We start from the raw sequence: 22,474 nt of genomic DNA, 5'->3' as shown, positions 1-22,474 counted from the left end.
GCCTGCTTTTTCAGATTTACACAGGATAACACTTTCTTGCAGTAGAAGTTTCACAATGAGAGACAGTCAGATGTTTTTAGCTTTCCAAAGAAACCAATGCTAATATAATTGTTACCCCCAGTGGAATTTGGTAAATCCAGGAGCCCTGGAGAAATGACAGTGTTTTATCAATGACCCAGTGGTTTGTCCTGGGACTGGACAGAGATTGATAGAAACTTGTCCCTGAGAAGCCATCAAATCCCTCTCCTATGGCAGCATCAACTGCAGCTGTGGCACTGGCAGCAGATGGCAACTTAATTGCATCTTTTAATTTCCAAGTGGCATCTCCCAGAGGATCTCAAAATATGATATAAACTTCAGGTTAAATTAACCTAAAGAAGTTGTGGGGAGCAGTGAAATGAAGTTTCAAGTGTGCCCATTTACTTTGGGTACCCAGTACAAGCAGGTCAGGGGGGATTTTCACAGATGCTCAGCCCTCATGGAACAGGTGGAATTTGCAGAAATTCCTCTAAACATGAAGGTCTTGAGCTGGGATCTCAGAGCAGAATAATAAGCAGAAACATTGTAAAATAAAAACTGAGTTTTGCCTTGGGCCATTTGGGAAGTTTGTATTTGATTCAGGAATTTGCATAGATCTACTTGTGCCTGCTATGCTTCGACAGGCCCAGTCCTGCTCTAAAATTTGATGATAATGAGGATGGCTGAGTTCTTTCAGTGTCTGTCCTAGTAGTTTCTGTAATTCAGTGTGAACAGTGTTGACGGCACCTGTTAGCTAAGATACACAGCACACTGTATTTCATTAGTTCTAGGGTAAAAAAAAGAAGCAATCTCTTATTGAAAGAAAAGCTACCATATGGAGAGCTTGGAGATGTATTAGTATAGTCTCTTTTCTCCATTGTGGGCTGGGTATTTTTTTTTGCTAAATATGTTAGTGGTTTTCAATGCCCTCTACAAAGTGTCACTTAGAAAGTCCTCCCACGGCTTGACTAATGGGGCTGCTGGAAGGACACAGCAGGCAGGCAGCAATGACCAAGAATAGGAGGGGACAAGTCAAGCCAGGCACGGTGTCTGCACCCAATAGTTCCATCACCCTGCTGAGTACAATTGCTGTTTGCCCTAGGCTGAGGGAGCATAAATGTTCTCCACGCATGGCCCAACAGAGGCTGTTTTGGGCAAGATTTGTTTGGAAGGGAAGTTGCACAGCCACCCTTGAACCCCTCCACTCCAGCTGGTGGCTCTCCATGCAAACCAGCAACCATACAGCCTGATGCGGCTCCTGCTGAGCAGCCTCACACTATCTCTCACTGGCAAGACAGCTGCCGAACCCAGAGCACAGGGATTTCAAGCACATAGAACCATAGAATCATAGAATCACAGAATCAGCTAGGCTGGAAAAGGCCCTTAAGATCATCAAGAGCGCAGAACTGCCAAGTCCACCCCTAGACCATATCACTAAGTGCCTCATCTACACAGGTTTTGAAACTTTCCAGGGGTGGTGATTCCACCACTGCCCTGAGCAGCCTGTTCCAATGCCTGAGCACCTTCTCAGTGAAGAAATTGTAACGTAACAGTCAATCTAAACCTCCCCTGACACATCTTGAGGCCATTACCTCTTGTCGTATTGCTTGTTACTTGGGAAAAGAGACCAAACCCCACCTCACTACAAGCTCCTTTCAGGTAGTTGTAGAGGGCAATAAGGTCCCCCCTGAGCCTTCTCTTCTCCAGACTGAACAACCCAAATAAAAGAAAGAGAACGCGGGCATTCTGTAAAACAAAAACATACAGCTAAACTGGGAAAACAGTCAAAAAGCTGGAATCCAAACTGACTAATCACTGGAATAAAGAGCCTTCTTCTGTGTCCTCCATGACAGAATTCATATGCCATCGCTTTGCCAATGACTGGTCAAAAGTGGACAAGAAACTGGACTTTCTTTTAGTTCTTAAGTTATGAAGGTTCTTAAGGTATTTTTTTTCTTGCTGCTTAATTTGTGGAGTTACTGTAAAGCTGTCTTCCTAAGAATCTTTCTGTTTCAAGTCTAAGGGCACTTGTCTTTAAGTTCTAGTAGCACCATTGCCACCAGTGTTCTCTCAGTGGTGCATAATTTATTTGTTATTTTTTATTTATTCCTACTTTGAAAGGGATGGAAATGTATAATCTCATTTATATCCTTAGGGAAAGAAAATGTCTACATGAAATCATATTTGTGTGGTCCTCTTGCAATATCATGGTAAATCAGAGGGTGTTTTGAAGTCTAGATGCTTAAAAAAACAAATTCTTTTTTTCTGGAAGTATATAATTTTTTTAATTACATGCTACATTTCAAAGCCCAGAGCTCTTCTGTTTATCTCTGTGTACCTAGGGAATCGTTTATCCAAGGAGCTCTCTATTATGAGCTTTTAATACTGTCTAATATATGTATTTGGTCATCCTCTCCCAGGACCACAATTTTCTCTGCGCTTTACAATGTACAGACATGCAGAAGCACTTCAGAAAATCTATGGAGGCAAATGGTGCTTTATTTCTGAAGTCCTTAGCAGAAGCACAGTCAGCAGCTCCTGAAGGCCAATAGCAACTGTATCAAGTCATCTTTAGTACATCTATTTCTATCAGAAATCCAATATGCTTCTTATGCTGAATTAATACTGTTTAGTTATCTTGTAATGAAACTTACACATTTGTTGCAGAACAGATTGTTCCATGGAACACCGAGATCCATACTTTCCCTTGACAGTTTAGAAGTGTTACATGTGAAGGAAATTCACAGAGAGAAACTTAAGCTGAAGTACACATCATACAACTGTAATAGTCAAAATATTGTGTAGGACATCTTGACTTTTAATAAAACTGATAGCCAGAAATCCTCTGACCTTAGAAGGGTTTTTTTTTTGTGTTTTTTTGTTTGTTTGTTTTTAATACATCCCCATCTTCTCTGTTAATAATCAAGAATTTGAGTTATATTGTATGTAGTTTAGATGTTCCTTAGCACTCTAACCATCAGCTACCTATTCAGTACATATCTCTTCACACGCAGCCTCCATTCTGCTCAGTCTGTAGGGGATTTTCAGTGGAAATAAAAGTTGCCACTTACATTTGATTAAGAAATCAACATCTATAAATTATCTTCCTACTCATCAAAAAATAGATATTCACCAACACAGGGATATTGTTGCCTGTCAGGAAACCTGTGTCCTGATGGTGAGAACAACTGGCACTCCTTTTCATCCTCCCTGCGTGTTCCTCTAATGATGAGAATTTTAAGTCCACATTCCTATCATCAGCTAAACCAATTTATTCTATGTCTTTTATCTTCAAAATGCAACTGTCTCTGATAACTCCATGGGTACCTACAGGAAATATCAGTTCAACACCTACACACACATTCATGCCTGACCACAAATACTTAGAAACCTTTCTGAGCGAGTGCCTTTTCTTTTTCCATCAGAAAACCTGACTGGCCCACATCCTCTCTAGCAGCATTAAGTATCTTAAGATCATAAAGATCTTAAAACACAGGACCATGCAGCTACTGTCAGTGGACCATCAGTGCAGACTGTCTTTCATTATCTTACTAAAGAAATGAGGGCAAGACATTTCTGTAATTTGGAATAGGGTTCTCGCTGTCTTTTATTGTAATGCAGAACTCCAGAGAAAACATTTACGCTACTTCATTTACATTTATTTTACATCATTTTCCCTCCATTATACCTAGAAGTTATCTTTCAACAGTGCTGCTTTACACAGCCAATGAGACAGCAAAGCATCAGCCAGGTTTTCTTGCAGCACCCAAATTACACAACAGAAGCAAAAGATGGTTTTCCCCTTCCCATTTTTTTTTTTAATGTCCACAGTTAGAACTAGAACAGACAATCTAACCATTAATAAAACACAAACTTCAACAGGAGAGTAGAAAACCTGATGAGGCTCAGCTCTATCTAGGCTCCACAACATAGCTTGTTACGTTTTTTCTAGAACTGTGCTATTTATGCAGCCTTAGGGCTTAATCTCTTACCCAAGACCAAGGGGAGCCAATGGGGGTCTCTGGCTGGTCTTCCTCCTCAGATGACATCCTGAGCTGATAATTTTTCCCTGTTCTTTGTAGGTTCTACTGAAACCACTCTTGGTTTCAGCCATATACAAAAATGCTCCTTCAAGTTTTAACTGTTGACAACGAAGCTCCAGTGATCGTGTTTGCCTGCTAATTTTACCTGCTGAAGTTCTTGGAAGCACAGTCACGGCAAGAAACCTGAGCTCAGGAAACCAGAGCACACTTTCCTGGCAACTGACTCCTCAAGTATTCTAATGAAATTATAAGGTTCAGTGAACAATTAGAGCCTGGAAAACACAATTTCACTTCCAAACAGTCAGAATCCTTACTTTTGTATGAAATTTTAGGGTAGGACAATTTGCCGAATTATAAATTCTGTGAATAGAATATAAGGAATTTTCAGTGCCATGATTTTATTACCATCATTAATCATGTTTTGTATGGCATTTAATGGTTTATTTTGTTTTCAAGACAACTTCTTAATGTCAAAATCTAGTTCTGCTTTTCTGTACAGCTGCACAACTGTACAACTGTAACATGCATATGCAGGCGGAACAGCTTTTCTGTTCTGTGCAATCAAGTTTGGAAGAGGGATGTTTTCTTTTCCATTTGTCCTTTTTGCTTTTCTGTTTCTGTTTGGTTTGGTACCAGAGTGCAGGATCCAGTTATTATAGACCTCACCCTACATGACTTCAGACAAACTTGCCTTGATATCTGTGAGACCTCTGGCTCTGTAAGAGGGGGCTGCCAAGTCCAGCAGCTTGAAATCACTTTTGGCAGCTGACAAGAACGGCAGCTTTGTCCCCAAGGTCAGGCCTAGAGGAGGCTTTGTGACTGAACTGACCACTAATTCACAGCTATGATATGCTTTCAAATTCACCACCTTTAGTTTAATTTTATTACTTATTATTCCTCTGCTTATAAGGCATCTGGCTCCAGTAGCTGGTGAAATAAAATTGCTATCAAAAACCCTAAACCCTTCCGATACATCTCTGACTTTGGGTAAAGGCGTCTAAATTTTTCCACTGAGTTATGTAACAAAATGGCCTATTTATAGCACACTGCTGCAGGAGTCTTAGCGTTAGCTGTGAGCTGATAGTGATTATCAAATGATCAATTATGGCCAACTAGGTTTGATATTTAACCTTAAGATATATGCAGATTCAGTAGGTAAGAAAATAAAAAAGCAATGGAAAAATAAAACTTTGGAAATACTTTTGGAAATTAGTACAGAAATTTCCTGTTGCCAGTGCATGGTCTCTCCTCGCTGTGTCACTAACCTGAGCTCTATCTGTAAAGACAGGGAGGACTGAAAAGCGATATAGCCCTCTCTGGTAGCTGGCAGCCCACCAGCCATTGTCAGCTTGAGGATCAGTGTATCACAGTCACATAGACTGTGGGTTGGCAGAGCTTTCAGAAGGAACATCAGCATTAGCTGTACTTGCCTCCATCCTCCTCCTGATCCCAAATGACAATATATGGGGCTTTTTAAAGCCTAAAACAGTTTCCTAAAACAGTTTATTCCAGGGTCTCAAGAAGAGCTGTGACATCCCAGCTGAGAGGGAGCCTCACTGCTGCGTGGAGTTAGTTGCCTTTAAGGTTTGGGAGTACTGGGAACAAGGTATAATTCCCATGCTTGCTGCACAGGACTATGACTATGTGAAGTCATAGTCCACTCACTGTGACTATGGAAGTCTGCTGGGCTGCCCTAGCCACATCTCCTGCCCTAACATGCAGCCTCTTGCTGCCAGCTCTGCCCCTGAAACTGCTGCTCTGACATACTGGTGCCAGTCCCTGACAGACTGGGTGACAAAGGATCACAGGACATTGACTTGGAAGACAACTGGAAGAGACTTAATTTTCAGAAAAAATTATGCCTACTGAGACTTTTTCACAATTCACATTAGAAGTTCATAATATGAAGTGGCCCAATAGCCAAGTCACTCTGAAGGTGTAGGTTTAACACTTCCAAGGGAAAGCAGCAGAGCACTTAAGTTAACAAGATGCTCAAGTTACTCGTTTTCTGTTGTAAACCAAATATTAAGACTGCAAGCACAAAACCCCATTTATTAACTATCTGACAGATCACATTTTCTTTCTGGAACAACTTTGGGGAAGGAAACTAAATACAATTCTTCTCATCTCAGCTAAACAGGGAAATGCCACACCTAATGAATTCCAGTAGCATTCCTGCTTTTGCTGAAAGGTCTATTCACTGAACTTAAAAGATAGGAACCACTGTTTGTTGGAGTAATTTTCCACTGTCCCACCCATTTCTTCTGTTAAATTTACTTTCAATCTGTGATGGGGAAGTATAACAATCTATCAGAAATACTGTTTAAATCATTGTATTATGTTGTGTAATGTTTATGTATAAAATTCTTTAAGAAGTGGCTGTGCATCTTTCCCAGCACACTGTATTTCTGAAGCCTTTGACATTCTGCACCGTCCAGCTTCAGGAACTTTCACCAGGAAGCACTAAAAAATATGAGCATTTCTTCTGTGGAACATATATGAATCCAACAACAGTTGTTCCTAGATGAATGCACCTCATAGTCTGGTATCCTATGTCCAAGGATGACCATCACCAAACACTTCTGATCAAGATATCCAGAAATGGAATAACAGGATGTAAAAAGAACGTTCTCCATAATTTTCATAAATTAGGACAGTGGTTTCCAGCCTTTACTCAGGGTTGCCATTCCCACTGCCTGGTCCCCTTCCCACCTCTTCTGCTGCCATGCCACACAGCCAGGCCTCTCTCTGTCTCTTCACCTCCTTCCCCGTGTTCCCCAATGATCCCAGCAGCTGCTTTTCCCTCACTCCCTTCCCTTTTCCCAGCTCTCAGGACTTCACAATTTTACAAGCTGCTACTTCCTCAGTTGGTGTTTTCAATCAAAGACACATGTGGAACACAGGAACTGACACAAAATTCACAGAAGACGTTCTCAGTTTCATGGTTCACATCATCTTCACAACAGACTTTGGACTCCTGCTTAGCTCATGGCCTCTGTGAAATCCTGTAGCAAGGAGTTTCATGGGGTCACTATGCAGTGTAAACAGAAATTTTGATGTCAGTTTTAAACAGTGCCTAATAATGACACAGGGTAAACAGGAGCCAACTTCTTTTTATAAACAGTGTTCATAAGTGCTATATCATGACAGAGAAAAAAAAAATTGTGATAATTCCAGAATATTTAAATATAGTAATATTTGCTCACGGTAACCTTCATGTGAACTTTATTTTGCTGAGCTGATAAGGTTATGTCATCTTATTTTTAATGGAATAATTGTTCAACTTAGAGATGAATTTAAGGTATTTTAAAGTACAATCACAACTCCACTGCACTGGGACAGCATCGCTCACCTGAAATAGTTTAACTTGCTTCAGCATTTACACATTACTTCAGTTGCCATGGGCAAAATGTGTGGAACTGCTCTTCTCTATTTTCTTCTTGTAAAGGCTTTTGTCTCATAAACAGCCATAGGAATTTATAGCACCTTGGTACCTGAAGCAGGACTATATTAAGAATAAAATCTACCTTACAGCTGCTGAGTTGTAACTCTCCTGTTTTGCATCTCCCATAGAGGTAAGATTGAAGACGCTGCATATCCAGCCCAACATGAGCTGTGTAGGGGATTTCAGACTGGTACCAGGTGCTGCCAACCTGCCCCAAAGCAGGTGCATTCTTGTCTGGGACAGACCTATGAGATTTATGGCTGATAAACCAACAGTATTGTCCTGGGTTCAGCAGTAGCAGTCATGTTTTTTCCTTTGTGTTAGCTGGTGCAGTGCTGTGTAAACATCACTTAGCAACAACTGAAAACATCGGCTTCACCAACACTGTTCTCAGGCTGGAAGTCAAAACGCAGCACTGCACCAGCTAACACAAAGGAAAAAACATGACTGCTACTGCTGAACCCAGGACAAGTATTTACAAGAATAATTTAAGTTGCAATAGGAAAAAAGTCACACCATCACCAAAAAGCAGGTTCTGTGTGTTTGCAAAAGCACATTCTGCATAGGTATCATACGATGCAGAATTAAGCCGTACTGCAATACCCTGTGAGCCCATGACTGTTCTCCAAACTGTTACTGGTCCCTTATAGGTAGTAACAAGTAAAACCTCACCTTCCTATCAATCCTGTTGTCTCTAAAGAAAACTGTGAAGGTGCTATTAACAGTGCCACTCAGCATTTTCTTTAGCACTTGTAGCACACAGTGCCAGAATACTCCTTAGCATGTTCAGAGTTTAAGTGCATAATCAACATATTGGTCATGTAACAGGTGTGAAGAAATTTCCTTCTGTTTGCATTACTATTTAACTCTAAATCAAACATTTCCATTTTCTTGAGGATTTTACTCAAAACCATGTTTACATATGAAGCACCTTTACGAAACCTTTCTTAAAATCATGACAGTTGATTCCAAACATTTTTTTCTCACTGAGCAGGAGTCTCACCATTAAATCAAAAAACCCCATCACTCCCATATGTCAGCACTGGACAGTGCCAGCAACTGGACTGTCAACTCAGAACTCCTAGAGCTGTGTCACCCTAACCCTAAACCTCTTCCCTGACCCTATTTGCAGCCTTTCAGTACTTAAAAGGAGCCTATAAGAAAGAGGTGGGGAGACTTTTTAGCAGGCCTGTTGTGACAGGACAAGGGGTAATGGTTTTAAACTAAAAGAAGGGGGATTCAGATTGGACATGGGGAAGAAATTTTTTGTAATGAGGTTGCCCAGAAAGGTGGTGAATGCCCCAACCCTGGCAGTGTTCAAGGCTAGGCTAGATGGGACTTTGAGCAAACGTGGTCTACTCAATATCCCTGCTTATTGCAGGGGGGCTGGACAAGATGACCTTTGTAGGTCCCTTTCAACCCAAATGATTCTATGATTCCTTTGGGTTGTTTGTCTGTTACTTGTACCTCTTTCCTCTTATGTGCATGACACGTTTCACCAGTGTCACAGATACAGCCTTTAAAAAGCAGCCCCCTCCAAACCAATATTTAGCAGCTTCTTTTAGATCCAGAGTGGGAGCCAAGATATGTACATTCCTTATCACCACAATGGGAGGCACTTGCTAGGGAAGGAGGAAATCCTTTACATCCTACACTGTTCAAATCCTCTGTAAAGCCCAGATGATTAGATACCAGACATTAGTGCTTAAGTGTTTCTGAAGAGTGCTTTGATAGTGGAGAGAGAAAGGTAAGAAGGAAAATAATGTCACCTTCCCAGTAACCTTCTCTATATTTGGATACTGTCTTTTGCAGAAGCTGAATCACAAAATTCTCCCCACTCTGGCACACAATACATAGCATGCTAACTACTATCTGCCAGTGATAATAATGGATGGCTAAATCAGCAAGCATGGAAGGCATTAGAGAAGAAGGTACAAGCTGTAAGAAGTCTGTAAAAGAATGCAGGAAATGCCTTTTATTTTGTTTGTTACTACATTTTGACATCAATCCCCATGATGGAAAGCTCTATTTTCTTACTACATCCAAAGTCAGAAAGGAAATATTTAGACCATTTGCATACATGATGGGCTTGGGCCATTTTCTCACAAAGGTCACTGGGACTGGAAGCCTCCCACAAGCAGCAAGACAAGAGGAGGGTGGAGCTGGGACCTGGGTTCCCAGCCCTACACATGCATCTAGAGTAAACAGCTACAGCACAAAGAAGTTGCAGCACAGGATACCAGCCCCACCCAAACAGTTTGTTTTTATTTTCATTATTATTTGTCTATATTACCATATCACCTCAGAGTCTCAGTTGGACACAAACACTACATTGTCCCTCTCCCTGGAAGCTTGCACTGTTAGGAGAGCTTAGCTTGTAAACTGGGTCAGGAACAAAGAAACTTTTCGATGGAGCTCTGAAGAGTGGCTCTCCCTGACTTGTCCACTGTTAGTTTTTTGGCATCCTGTGAACAAAATGCCATATTTTTCTACCATGCGGGGTGCATAGCTGGTTATATGATGGGAAGTAACTGCATTTTGGTCACGCACTAAGTGCATATCTGCTCTTATAATAGGATGTGCTCCATCAGACAATGCAAGCAAGTTTCACCATATATGAATGATTATCTGTATACTCAATGACAGAGAACAATTGCACTTGTGCACATGATAAACATCTGTCTGCTGAGCCCAGGTCCTGAGACTCCTATTCTGTAGACAGGATACAGTAGGTAGGTAACTTATGGAGCAGAAGTTTAGCAGTGAAACAACACTCAGGAGTATGATGGTTCCAGCCCACTAGCACCTGCAGTTTGTCAAAGTTTTGAAGACTTTTGTGGCAAAAGAGGATGTTAAGAAAAGATGTGAATTATTTTTATTTATTACATACTTTAGGACTTTTTTCAGTTTCTTGGAGAAAATGGATGTCTAAATACTTGCAGAGCAAATTTCAGTTCTAAAACACAGAAGTTAACAGACACTTGTTATAAGTTGTTCCAGTATTTGGTTAACAGGAAAGATTTCAACCCACCATCTTTAGTTCTGAGTTCTTGTACAAACTCTTACACCTTTGGGGATGCATCAGGCTTCAGGTCATTAAGCAGCGCTGTATTTTCTCTTGATCAGTTCAAAGCATTCCTTAATTATATTAACTCCTTTCAGCCAACACCATTCCTGTTTCCGCCCCCTCCCCAAAGTGTCCTTGGTAGTCCCGCACATCACCAAGACAGCTGTTCATGCAGCATGAACTTTATTTGTAAAGGATGGATTAGGCTTAAATTCTTTAAAAAAGTTTAAATTAACTAATCAACTGGTGAAAATAGATAATACTATTTACACAGGACAATGGTCACCTTCCCAAAACTTAATTCTCACTCTGTTGAAACAAGGACAATGAAATATAGAAACACACTGATTTCTAGCAGTTACTTTGTAAATAGTGATCTAAGTCTCTCAGACTTACAGAACTTACCTTTTCCCTATAGATGAACATAAATTAGCTCTTTGGCACAGTCATACTGATGTCTGCTTTTCAATGCCAGTACTGTAATGGACTCAGCCACCTAATATCATCGATATCAAATCAATGATCCTCCTACTGGTATATCCAGCAAGAAAAGACTGCTCAAATATTCGATGTCTTCTGACAACATCTACACTCATCCTTCCTGCACCCGGACTTACTTGAAGTTAACACTGATTTTATAAAGACAAACAGGAATATTGCAGCTCAGACAGTGTTTCCAAAAGCCTAAACAAAGGCTGTGATCACTGACTTCACATTTAGAGTGTACAAAATAGTCTGATGCCTGGTGCCGTTCTATAACATGTTATCAGATTTTCACCTGAATTCATCAGAAATGTAGACTCTAATTTCTCTCTCTTTTGAAGCACCTTGGCAATAAAATATCCCCGTAAAGTGTATTAGGAGTGTTTCAGAACAGTCTCATATGTTGTCTTGAGTACATTGGTCCCAATTTGAAGTCTCAGCCAGTACAAGAATTTAATCAGAAACCAGAAGGAAAACACTGTTCTAGATGTATAAGCCACTTGCAGGTCAGTCTCACTCAGTCTCACTATTTGATCTCTTCAGTTACTCAAGGTATTTTCAGTTTTCAGGTTTAAATGTTCAGATCCCATTTAAAAAGCTACTTTCTTGACTCTCTTCCTTATGCTAATAAAACCAGGTGTATAATTATGCTTCTATCCCCAGAGTCCTGTATGGACTCTATTCAGTGTGGCACCTGTTCCGGAAAGTTAAGGCTCCAACTGAGTTCCCACTATTAAAGAAATATACTTTACAAATCTTCATATAAAAAGCCTACCTGGCTACTGCTCAGTAGCAGTATACTAGAAAACTGTAACAATTCCTGTTGCCTTGTGCCAACTGTTAGATAAATAAGACTTGTAAAACAAAATCTGTTCCTAAATTTACATTACCTATTTCTGGAATATACAAAAGTTTTCTAAAGCTTTTACATATGAACTTGCACATGGTCTTTCCTGTCATAAAAGAAGTGCACTCCTTGACCTCCCTTCTGGTCCAAAATGATTTCCACCATGCAGAGTAGTAAGTTTCTGCGTCTCTCCCAGGAGTTAGAAGTGACTTCCATCAGAATATTAAATTAGAAAAGTCACTTCAGTGTTTGGAAATATGAGCATGAATTGTCTAATTAGATATCACTCTAATGAACAACGGAAACCAGTCCTGTTTCTGTCCAGAAAGCAGAGGCTCTTGAAAGTTATTTCATGAGATGGTGGCAATTAGTCTCTTGTATCATTCAGGAAATGTGTCTCTTTTCAATTAAATATGTCGTCCTGTCAGGAAGAAAAGTGGCCTGTCCTCTTTTGCATTGGCAGTCTGGAATTCATCCCTCAGTCGGAACTGCCATTCATCTTCCAGCTCTAACCGGACAACAGTCTGGCGAAGAGAATTGCGATCTTGACAAATCACACACAGAGTGGCACCTAAGTAAACAGTTAAAAAGGAACCCATGTGAGTATCCCCTTTGCTCTCAGATCACCCATCTCCCTCCACCCCTTAGCATGTAGAACTCCATCACTTTCACAACAGGAATTACAAACAAGCTTGGGAGAAAGTGAAGACTCTAAAGAGCACCTATAAGAAACCTGGAGAGGGTCTTTTTACAAGGGCCTGTAGGGTGATAGGACAAGGGGGAATGGATTTAAACTGAGACAGGGGAAGTTTAGATTAGACATAAGGAAAACATTCTTCACTGTGTGGGTGGTGAGGCACTGGAACAGGTTGCCCAGGGAAGCTGTGGCTGTCCAACCTGTAGCAGTGTTCAAGGCCAGGTTAGACAGGTCTTTAAGCAACCTGGTCTACTGTAAGGTCTCCCTGCCCATAGCAGAGAGGCTGGAACTTGATGAGCTTTAAGGTCCCTTCCAACCCAAACCATTCTGTGATTCTGTGTAGGATGGAGGAGAGCTATGTTCAGCTGCCTATTTACCAGGATCTTCTTGTGTAACTTGCGGTATATCTAGTATTCATCTAGTTAAAACTATGAATACATTCCCTACTCTTTAAGGTAAAGGAGGGCAAATCTGTCAGGCCTAAGTAGGTGGTGATGGGACCTGGCAGGAAACAAGGTAAAGCCCTACATCTGTTACTGTTCTAGACCTACTGATCATTGCCTTGTTGAGTGAAACCCCCATTCAGCAAAACGCACCACGAGCCAATCACTGTGATGGCTGGTTAAGCTTTTTGTGCTTTGCTGACCAGAAATGATCTAAACATGTCCTTAAAACTAATCACACACTGTGGCACTTTTCAGATTGGTATGCTTATGTGCTAAAAAAAAAAAAACAACAAACCAAAAAAAAAGAACATGGTCCATATGTGTACAGACACAGGCAATTCCAGAATGCCAAAATAAGATGTATCATATTTTGGTAAACAGTATCAACTGCCACTTTAATTTGCATGCATCGCTTCCTGGCTTCTGAGAAAAGTGCTCAGTTAAGAGGAAATAATTATCTTGCCAGCATTCAATAATCTGAATGAGAGGTAGTGAGGTAAGTGGAAATGCCCAAGACAATTAAAGAAAAAAAAAAGCTGAGAATATAATAAAAAGAAACAAGACAGACAGTCATGGGGCGTTTAATCATCATGTGCAGGGTTAGAAAATCAAGTAGACTGCTAAGAGAGATGAAGAAATCCTGAATCAAACACACTTTGTGGGCTACACACAATTAAAGTTGCCTGGTACATGCAAAATTAAACTGATTGATAGCCTCTGGTCACTCAAAAAATGCAGTACAAAAGCAGCACTGCTTTCATTTGCAGTTACTCTGATAGCCTTGTTATAGGAACTACAGAAGGATTAAAATGTGGACACTGATCCAGAACGCATACAGGCAGTGGCTTCAGTGGCATGTGCAGGTAAAAGCACTGCACACCCCGATTTGCACTTTGCTACACCTACCTACATGAAACAGTATTAACTGCAACAAAGAACAGAACAGTTCATAACAACTCTGCCTATTTGAGGAAGGCATTTGCCATCGTGTTTTTCCTCTGGTGACAATTATAGCTGTGAGTGCAAGAAATCCCGGGAGCACTAAATGCCTAAGATAAGTGGAACAATCCAAAAGCATCTTGAGATGTGACTGCCTGGGATACAATGGAAGTTATTTGTCTCCACTGCTATCCACCATCATAATGACTATATGGAGAAACTGGTTATTAGAAATGAATTTTAAATGAGCCAGCTTCTATTGCCAGGGATAGTAAATAGGTTTTCATGGAGGCTTGTCAATCATCTATTGCAAATTAGAAAACCTGAAAGACACAATAGGTAAATGCTTCATGCATAAATCTTAAATACTAAGTTTTCAAACATAAACTAAGGAGTTATGCATATACACAAGGCATAATGATATAGACCCCACATTCCTCCCCACTTAGAAATCTGCAGAACTTATGGCACTGTTCAGTGGATACCAGTTTACTACAGTACAGAGACAGCACAATGAAGTATCAAAGATGGGTGGGCCATATAACACAAATATGAATACATGCATGTACATATGCATGCATGTATATTTTTGTATGAAATGCATTTTCCCCCAGGTTCCCAGAGACTAGGTCATATAATTCCCTGTAATAAAATTATTGCAGCTTACCTTTGAGAAAATGGAACTTCTTCAAAAAGCTAGCTACGACAAAGGAGTCACAGAGGTATAGCAGGAGACCACTGAATGTCAAACCGGAGGAACTGATATTCAGAGAGTGAGGCCGAGAACTCACGTAGCAAACTGCAATCTGATTGGGAGAAGGGAAAAAACATTAACATTTTTCAAGGTTCTGTATAAAGCTAAGGTTTGATACCAAGCTTTCAGTATTTGCACCTATTCAAATTCAGACTTGCTTTCCGACTCCAAGTATTGTGACCTTTGTAGTTCCTTTCTAAACAATCCTCTACTTATTAAAATTCTACATAAGAAAACTATTTATAAATATGCATTAGTCATTACTATTCGTTACTGTTATTATCAAGAGGTTTAGATATAGTAAGGTTTGAAAGATGTAGTAACGGTAGCTCCCCACAACCATAATGTGATCTGTCCAGCACAGTTTATCTACCCATGAGTAAAAACAGTGCAGTTAGACACAAGAAGGACCCTTTAGAAATGCCTAATTTAATTTACATTATGACAGGATTACTCAAGTCAGTAGAGTTGTGCATATAAATAAATGGAAGAGCTTTTTTCTTGATAATTTGTTTTTATGGTAACTTCCTAAATCCATTAGGAACCAGGAATATTTGTAGCACTCTTTCAGGATTCATAAATTTTAATTAAGAAATCTTCCACACAAGCCTTTGTTTCCAAAGTTACATGGTACTGCTTAGCTGCGGCAGACCCTCATCTGGCATAAATCAGCATGGTCCAGGGGAGGAAGGACCCACAGCAACTGATACTCTGGACCAGGATGCCTGTATTTACCCATATTCCTTCAATTCTGTTGTACCATATTCCAGCTCAGGTAACAATTCCAGAACCAAACTAAAATCAATTCATGTGCTGAATGGGTTCAAGCTGAAAGATAAAGACAGTAACAGTACAATGCCTTCCCACAGAGTTTATTGTTTCAAATATGTGGTAACATAGACCTGTAAGAGCTCAGCCAGAAAGGAAATGAAGAGAAATAGTTAAAAATGTTCTGGGAGCAGCATATATGGGAAGGTCATTACACAGCTGTTTTGGTAAGTTTAGCAAACCCATCAAGACAGAATTTCACTTAGTATTTAAGTCAGGTGAAATGGTAAAAACAGTGTCTCTCTCCTGAATACTGCCATCTTGGTATCACGTTTCTATTTGACCTACATTTGAGTTTAAGAATGACCTTGGCTTTAGATCCAAACTCATTGGATAGAGGCAACAGCTCCTGACATATAATGTCAGTTTATCCCATTCTGACTATTCTTGGTATTTGCTCCTCTGCCTCAGCTATAAATCAAAAGTGAACTAAAACATTTGTAGTTTGAAGTGCTTTCTAAGGTCTAGGTAGTATTTATAAAACACTCTTGTGGAATAAATTTGCTGTAGGAATGGTCAAATTATATCACAGTGAGAAAACACTCCTGAAAAATGTGCTCTGTGTAAATTCAGAATTTAATATAATTCACAGACTACATTGGTATTTAGGACAACTCTGGTATAGTTCTCTATGTTCTTTATTTGAAGCCTCTAATAGTATCTCTATGGGACTAAGAATTTGATTTTAACATCATAGAGATGTAATACCTGATTTATGAAAGGCTGTGCAATTATTACTAGGAAATGCATCAACAAACTCATCCAAAACATAGCCTAAACATTTCTAGAGCCACTTAAAGGTTATTTTCTTCAGTACCTGTGGTCCTAAGTTAAGGTAACAGTCCACAGATAGCACTGGATGGCTATAATTCTTCAGTGAGAGAGGGAAGAATCGATGGCTGTGATACTGGAGGTATTTTTCAAGGAGCAATTGAGCAGGTGCTGCCAAGAAGGTATGCTTGCTGTCAGGAGCACAAATGTACTGAGCAGGGGAGATTGAAACTGGAGTGTCAGATACCTATGAGGAAAAAATATTTCCAGTACAGATCAATCCTGATCAATCAAGTTACACTTATCTGAATTTTGGGTTGTATAAAATATATCTCTACCCTACAAATCTAAGATTTACATAAGAAGGACAATCCTTCAACTGAAAATACCTGATACCAAAAAAATTTCAAAGTTTCACAGAATTATATTTGTATTTATAGAATCTTTAGAGGTTTCTAAACCTCTAAAGGGGAACAAACAAGAGGAATTAGAGATGTGTGCATGTCTACAGGGTTATGATATAATAGGCATCACAGAAACATGGTGGGATGGCTCCAACACTGGAGTATTGGAATGGAAGGTTACAGGCTCTTTAGAAAAGACAGGCCTGGCAGGCAGGGAGGGGGAGTTGCCCTTTATGTTAGGGATAGGCTGGAGAGTATGGAACTCTGTCTGGGGACAGGTGAGCAGTCCACAGAGAGTTTGTGGGTCAGGGTTAAAGGGAATATAGCCATGGGAGACATTACTGTGGAGATCTGTTACAGACCGCCTGATCAAGGAGAACCTGCGGATGAAGGACTCCATAGACAGATAGGAAAAGCCTCACGCTCGCAGGCCCTTGTTCTCATGGGTGACTTCAACCACCCTGACATCCGTTGGAAGGACGGTACGGCCCGGCACAAGCAATCCAGGAGGTTCCTTGATTGTGTGGAAGACAACTTCCTTATGCAAGTAATAGAGAAGCCGACAAGGAGAGGTGCCATGCTTGACCTTGTGCTCACCAACAGGGAAGGGCTGGTTGGAAATGTGACACTCCAGGGCAGCCTTGGATGCAGCGATCATGAGATGGTCGAATTTGAGATCCTCAGGACAGTGAGAAGAGCATGCAGCAAGCTCACTGCCCTGGACTTCAAAAGAGCAGACTTTGGCCTCTTCAGGAAACTGCTTAGGAAGGTTCCATGGGATATAGCCCTAGAGGGCAGGGGGGCCCAAGACTGTTGGTTGATATTCAAGGATCACCTGCTACAAGCTCAGGAGTGTCGCATTCCAACCAGAAGGAAGTGCAGCAGGAGGGCCAGGAGACCTTCTTGGATGGATAAGGAGCTCCTGAGGAAACTTAGAAGGAAAAAAAGAGGCTTATAAAAGGTGGAAGCAAGGACAGGTGGCCTGGGAAAAGTGCCGGGATGTTGTCCGGGAAGCTAGGGACCAGGTTAGGAAAGCTAAGGCCCAGTTAGAATTAAACTTGGCTAGGGATGTCAAAAATAACAGGAAGGGACTCTATAGGTATGTAGCAAATAACAGACAGACTAGAGACAACGTGGGCCCTGTCTGGAAGCTCTCGGGAGAACTGGCTACACAGGATTTGGAGAAGGCTGAGGTTCTGAATGACTTCTTTGCCTCGGTCTTCACTGGCAAAGGCTCTGACCAAACCACCCAAGTCTTGGAAGGCAGAAGCAGGGACTGTGAGAATGAAGACCGTAGGCCCACTGTAGGGAAGGAACTGGTTCAAGACCATCTTAAGAACCTGAACATGCACAAGTCCATGGGTCCTGATGAGATCCATCCATGGGTCCTGAAGGAGCTGGCAAATGAAATTGCTAAGCCACTGGCCATCATATTTGAAAAATCATGGCAGTCAGGTGAAGTTCCCGATGACTGGAAAAAGGGAAATATAACCCCCATTTTCAAGAAGGGGAAAATGGATGACCCGGGGAATTACAGACCAGTCAGTCTCACCTCTGTGCCTGGCAAAATCTTGGAGCAGATTCTCCTGGATGGCATGCTAAGGCACATGAAAATCAACAAGGTGCTTGGTGACAGCCAGCATGGCTTCACTAAGGGGAAATCCTGCCTGACCAATTTGGTGGCCTTCTATGATGAGGCTACAGAACTGATGGACAGGGGTAGAGCAGTTGATGTCATCTACCTGGACTTGTGCAAAGCGTTCGACACTGTCCCACATGACATCCTTGTCTCTAAATTGGAGCGACATCAATTTGATGGATGGACCACTCGGTGGATAAAGAACTGGCTGGATGGCTGCATGCAAAGAGTTGTGGTCAATGGCTCAATGTCCAGCTGGAGACCAGTAACGAGTGGTGTCCCTCAGGGATCGGTGTTGGGACCGGTCTTGTTCAACATCTTTGTCGGTGACATGGACAGTGGGATTGAGTGCGCCCTCAGCAAGTTTGCTGATGACACCAAGCTGGTGTCAGAACTGTGGTTCAGTTGATATGCTGGAGGGAAGGAATGCCATCCAGAGGGACCTTGACACACTTGTGAGGTGGGCTGATGCCAGCCTCATGAAGTTTAACCATGCCAAGTGCAAGGTCCTGCACCTGGGTCGGGGCAATCCCAGGCACAGCTACAGGTTGGGCAGAGAAGAGATTCAGAGCAGCCCTGCAGTGAAGGACTTGGGGGTGTTGGTTGATGAGAAAATGAACATGAGCCGGCTTCAGTGTGCGCTTGCAGCCCAGAAAGCCAACCGTATCCTGGGCTGCATCAAAAGGAGTGTGACCAGTAGGTCGACAGAGGTGATCCTGCCCCTCTACTCTGCTCTTGTGAGACCTCACCTGGAGTATTGTGTGCAGTTCTGCTGTCCTCAACATAAAAAGGACATGGAACTGTTGGAGCAAGTCCAGAGAAGGGCCACGAGAATGATCAGGGACTGGAGCACCTCCCGTATGAAGACAGGCTGAGGAAGTTGGGGCTCTTCAGCCTGGAGAAGAGAAGGCTGCGTGGAGACCTCATAGCAGCCTTCCAGTATCTGAAGGGGGCCTACAAGGATGCTGGAGAGGGACTCTTCATTAGGGATTGTAGTGACAGGACAAGGGGTAACGGGTTAAAACTTAAACAGGGGAAGTTTAGATTGGAGATAAGGAGGAAATTCGTTACTGTGAGGGTGGTGAGGCACTGGAATAGATTGTCCAGGGAGGTTGTGAATGCTCCATCCCTGGCAGTGTTCAAGGCCAGGTTGGACAGAGCCTTGGGTGACCTGGTTTAGTGTGAGGTGTCCCTGCTCATGGCAGGGGGTTGGAACTTGATGATCTTAAGGTCCTTTCCAACCCTAACTATTCTATGATTCTTTGAACTCAGAGTACTCCTACACGTGAAGTCACATGAAGATGAGCAATTCAATAGCTACTGATAAAAACTCACAATGAATGGTTATGTGGATCATAAAGAGACACTTCAAGTGTTTTCAAAAGTTGTAAAGGAAAATTATTAAGGAAAGGTGCATTTATGCCAAGAATTTTGTGGATTTCAGAAATAAATAAAAAAATTAAAACCATGTGGCAGACATACCCCATTACTGACAACTGGTGATGCACCAAAATACCTCAGGTCTGCTGGTTCCAGGGTATAAAAAAGGAAAGAAAAAGGAATTTCAACAGCAACGAAACAGAGGTCTCAGTTCCCACCTTTGACTTAATGTGGAAGGATCTCTGTCCTCCCACTGCAATTTGCTTTTTCATGACACTGAAGTGATTGAATCGACAGATGAGGAGGCCAGAACTATGGACGCGCAAGTTGAAGTCAACATCGTCACATGTAAATCTGGAGAAAATAAAATAACAGCAGCTCAGAGGGATGTTTCTGATCACACACTAACAAATGCAAGCACTCAGGATCTTTTATCAGCACGGTAGAAAGGACAGGTGTCAAACACACTGACCCTCCACCAGCGCCTATCACTCAGGAAAAAAAGCTTCAGCTTTGTAATAACAATCATTACAAAGCAAGTGAGATGACGTGCAGAACCATTTGATTAACATCCAGGACTTGTATTTAAGAGAGTTGAGCAATTACTGCAACAGCCAACAGCAGGGAGAAACATGGCATTTTAAAATCTTGGCATGGGTTTTAAAATCTTGGCTTTGATCTTACTAATATTTACATGGATTTTTGGTATCCCTGACAGTCAGTGTCTCTGTGTTTTAAAATGTACTTTTCTTCTTGCCAGCCCAGGCTTGGAATGCCATACAATACTTCAGGCTCAACAGCACCCACACAGAGGATTATGGCGAGCCATGCATGGTATGAAGACACAGGCAGGAAATGGGTGGTTTGATCTGGCATTCCTGACATTTTAACATTGCTGCCTGGACTCATATCATTTTGCTTTTTTGTTGTTCTCTTCACTGGCCCTTCATAATGCTTCATAAAGTAACACAGACAGCCTGTGAGCATAGTTCTGTACTGGGAGATGCATGGGAGCAAGTTTAAAGTGCTCTTTTAAAGTGTCAGGCTGGTGATGATAGAAATTTGTGTCTTCTGTTTATTCCACAGAATAATGAAAGCAGAAGTGCTTCCCTGCACTCCTAAACCATCACGAGCTTTTGTAAAGGTTCCTTTATTTGGTTCATTGTCTCTACTGAAAGATGTCACTGATTCACTTACCTGTTCTGATTGTACTGCACATTCTGTGTCAGATCGACATTCAGCATAATGAAATCATGCACATGGCAGCAGGAGAATGGTTCCTTGATCTCAGCACTGTTTGTTTTACTGGACCATTTCCTCATCCCGATTAAGGCGTAGTGAGTGACATTGGGAGTTGCTTCAATATGTTGCAGAATATGCTTCAAGGAAACATTCCTTTCAGTCCACATATATTCACTAAAATTATTATGAAAATGTGTTAATTTTGAAGTATATAGAGAATATTCAGAATCTCATTCAGCTGAAGACCATAACTAGTCTAAACTAGTTATGAGTACCAGGCAGATAACTTCAATGTTGTCTTTACTGCAACTATTTGTCTGCTTAATAAAAAAAAAATAACTAGTGCTTATGTGGTGGGGACTGGTATGAAAAAATCTGCAACTAAGTCTGGATCTTTCAAAATATTCACTCAGGTATGTAAACTTTTAAAGTTACCTGGGTAATGTTCCAAATGACTCTGGGAGGGTTGCTGACTTTGTGCCATGACTTCAGTGCAAAATATAAGATCCTCCTAGCCCACCCTAGAGTCCATAAATCTCAGTTTTCACTAAGTTCTCTTTGAAGGTTTGCTGCAAATCCTGCATAGCACCATTCTGGGAATAGATAAAAATATCTAGTACAAACAGTGTCCTAAAGTAATGAAAACAAAAATACTTGTTTGGGGATTTGGGGAGCTAATAAAGGAGCCATAAAGACTGGGACCGACAAAAGAGCCAGAGGAAATCAGTTGCAGAATTTGCACAGAAATGTCTTTTAGCTCCCTTAGAGAAATCCTGTGAAAAACATACACCTGAATGCCCATGCTTGGCCAGTGTATAAGGCTTTGTTAACAGAGTCTGAAATCTGCATTCCAAGTAACTCCAGTTCGAACCAGGGTCAATCTATACAGGAAAGGCTGCAGTGCCCTTAAATCCTGAGGGAACAGGAATGAAAAACCAGCACTATGTGCTATGCAAAGGCAGATATCTAGGGAAAATACTTTTCTCATTAAAAAAACATTATTCTCTGCTTGTACAGGGTAAAAGTTGTAGTATATCAAAAGCAATTTCAAAACTGATATGCAGTGAAAGGTTAAAAGAGACCAGCTGAAAAAGCATATGTTACTCTATTTACCTTTTCCTGTCTCCTGAACAATCAACTTCTACTGCATTCCACATAACACACGAATCATCTGAAATGACAATGAAAGGCCAAATATCCTGGGGTTTTATCCCCAGCTCCTCCTGCCGATTTCGTTCAAGCTCCAAGTTATGGTAAGACAACTCTTTTATCAGGAAGTGCGCAGCACCTGAAACCAAGGAATTAATCCATCATCTTAAAAGCAGGGGCAGAAATTGTTTGCTTTTAACTCAGAAGCCTTTTGAAGTGAATGTTTCTGCAGACTAAGATATGAACTGCTCTGAAGATTTTAACACCCTAGCACTGCCCAGAGCCAACTTACTTCAACATCTGCCAAGCAAGTGACTTAGAA

The 22,474-nt window shown here is 41.2% G+C and overlaps 2 protein-coding genes across 6 annotated transcripts in view; both read right to left on the bottom strand.

The window, feature by feature from the left end:
- Positions 1–4,161, bottom strand: part of LPIN1 (lipin 1) — a 79,918-nt gene extending 75,757 nt beyond the window's left edge. The window contains exon 1 of one of the 2 annotated variants that reach the window (XM_061460834.1): positions 4,011–4,161. In XM_061460834.1, the coding sequence (XP_061316818.1) occupies positions 4,011–4,067 (57 nt within the window). In that variant the 5' untranslated portion in view covers positions 4,068–4,161. The remainder of the gene's footprint in view (positions 1–4,010) is intronic. The other variant, XM_061460836.1, reaches the window with a different exon arrangement.
- Positions 4,162–10,741: 6,580 nt separating this feature from the next.
- Positions 10,742–22,474, bottom strand: part of GREB1 (growth regulating estrogen receptor binding 1) — a 96,575-nt gene continuing 84,842 nt past the window's right edge. For all 4 annotated transcript variants that reach the window (XM_061460828.1, XM_061460831.1, XM_061460830.1 and 1 more), the window contains 6 exons: positions 22,117–22,291; positions 20,959–21,177; positions 19,980–20,115; positions 16,385–16,585; positions 14,653–14,791; positions 10,742–12,474 (listed from right to left, as the gene is read on the bottom strand). In XM_061460828.1, the coding sequence (XP_061316812.1) occupies positions 12,311–12,474; positions 14,653–14,791; positions 16,385–16,585; positions 19,980–20,115; positions 20,959–21,177; positions 22,117–22,291 (1,034 nt within the window). In that variant the 3' untranslated portion in view covers positions 10,742–12,310. The remainder of the gene's footprint in view (positions 12,475–14,652; positions 14,792–16,384; positions 16,586–19,979; positions 20,116–20,958; positions 21,178–22,116; positions 22,292–22,474) is intronic.

Source organism: Pezoporus flaviventris, unplaced genomic scaffold (assembly GCF_033815535.1).
Source record: "Pezoporus flaviventris isolate CSIRO_AGI_PZ_B2104156 unplaced genomic scaffold, CSIRO_AGI_Pfla_v1 ptg000031l, whole genome shotgun sequence".
Lineage (NCBI taxonomy): Eukaryota > Metazoa > Chordata > Aves > Psittaciformes > Psittacidae > Pezoporus > Pezoporus flaviventris.
The sequence above is the reverse complement of the archived record's forward strand: the minus strand, read 5'-3'. Positions and strand labels throughout refer to the sequence as shown.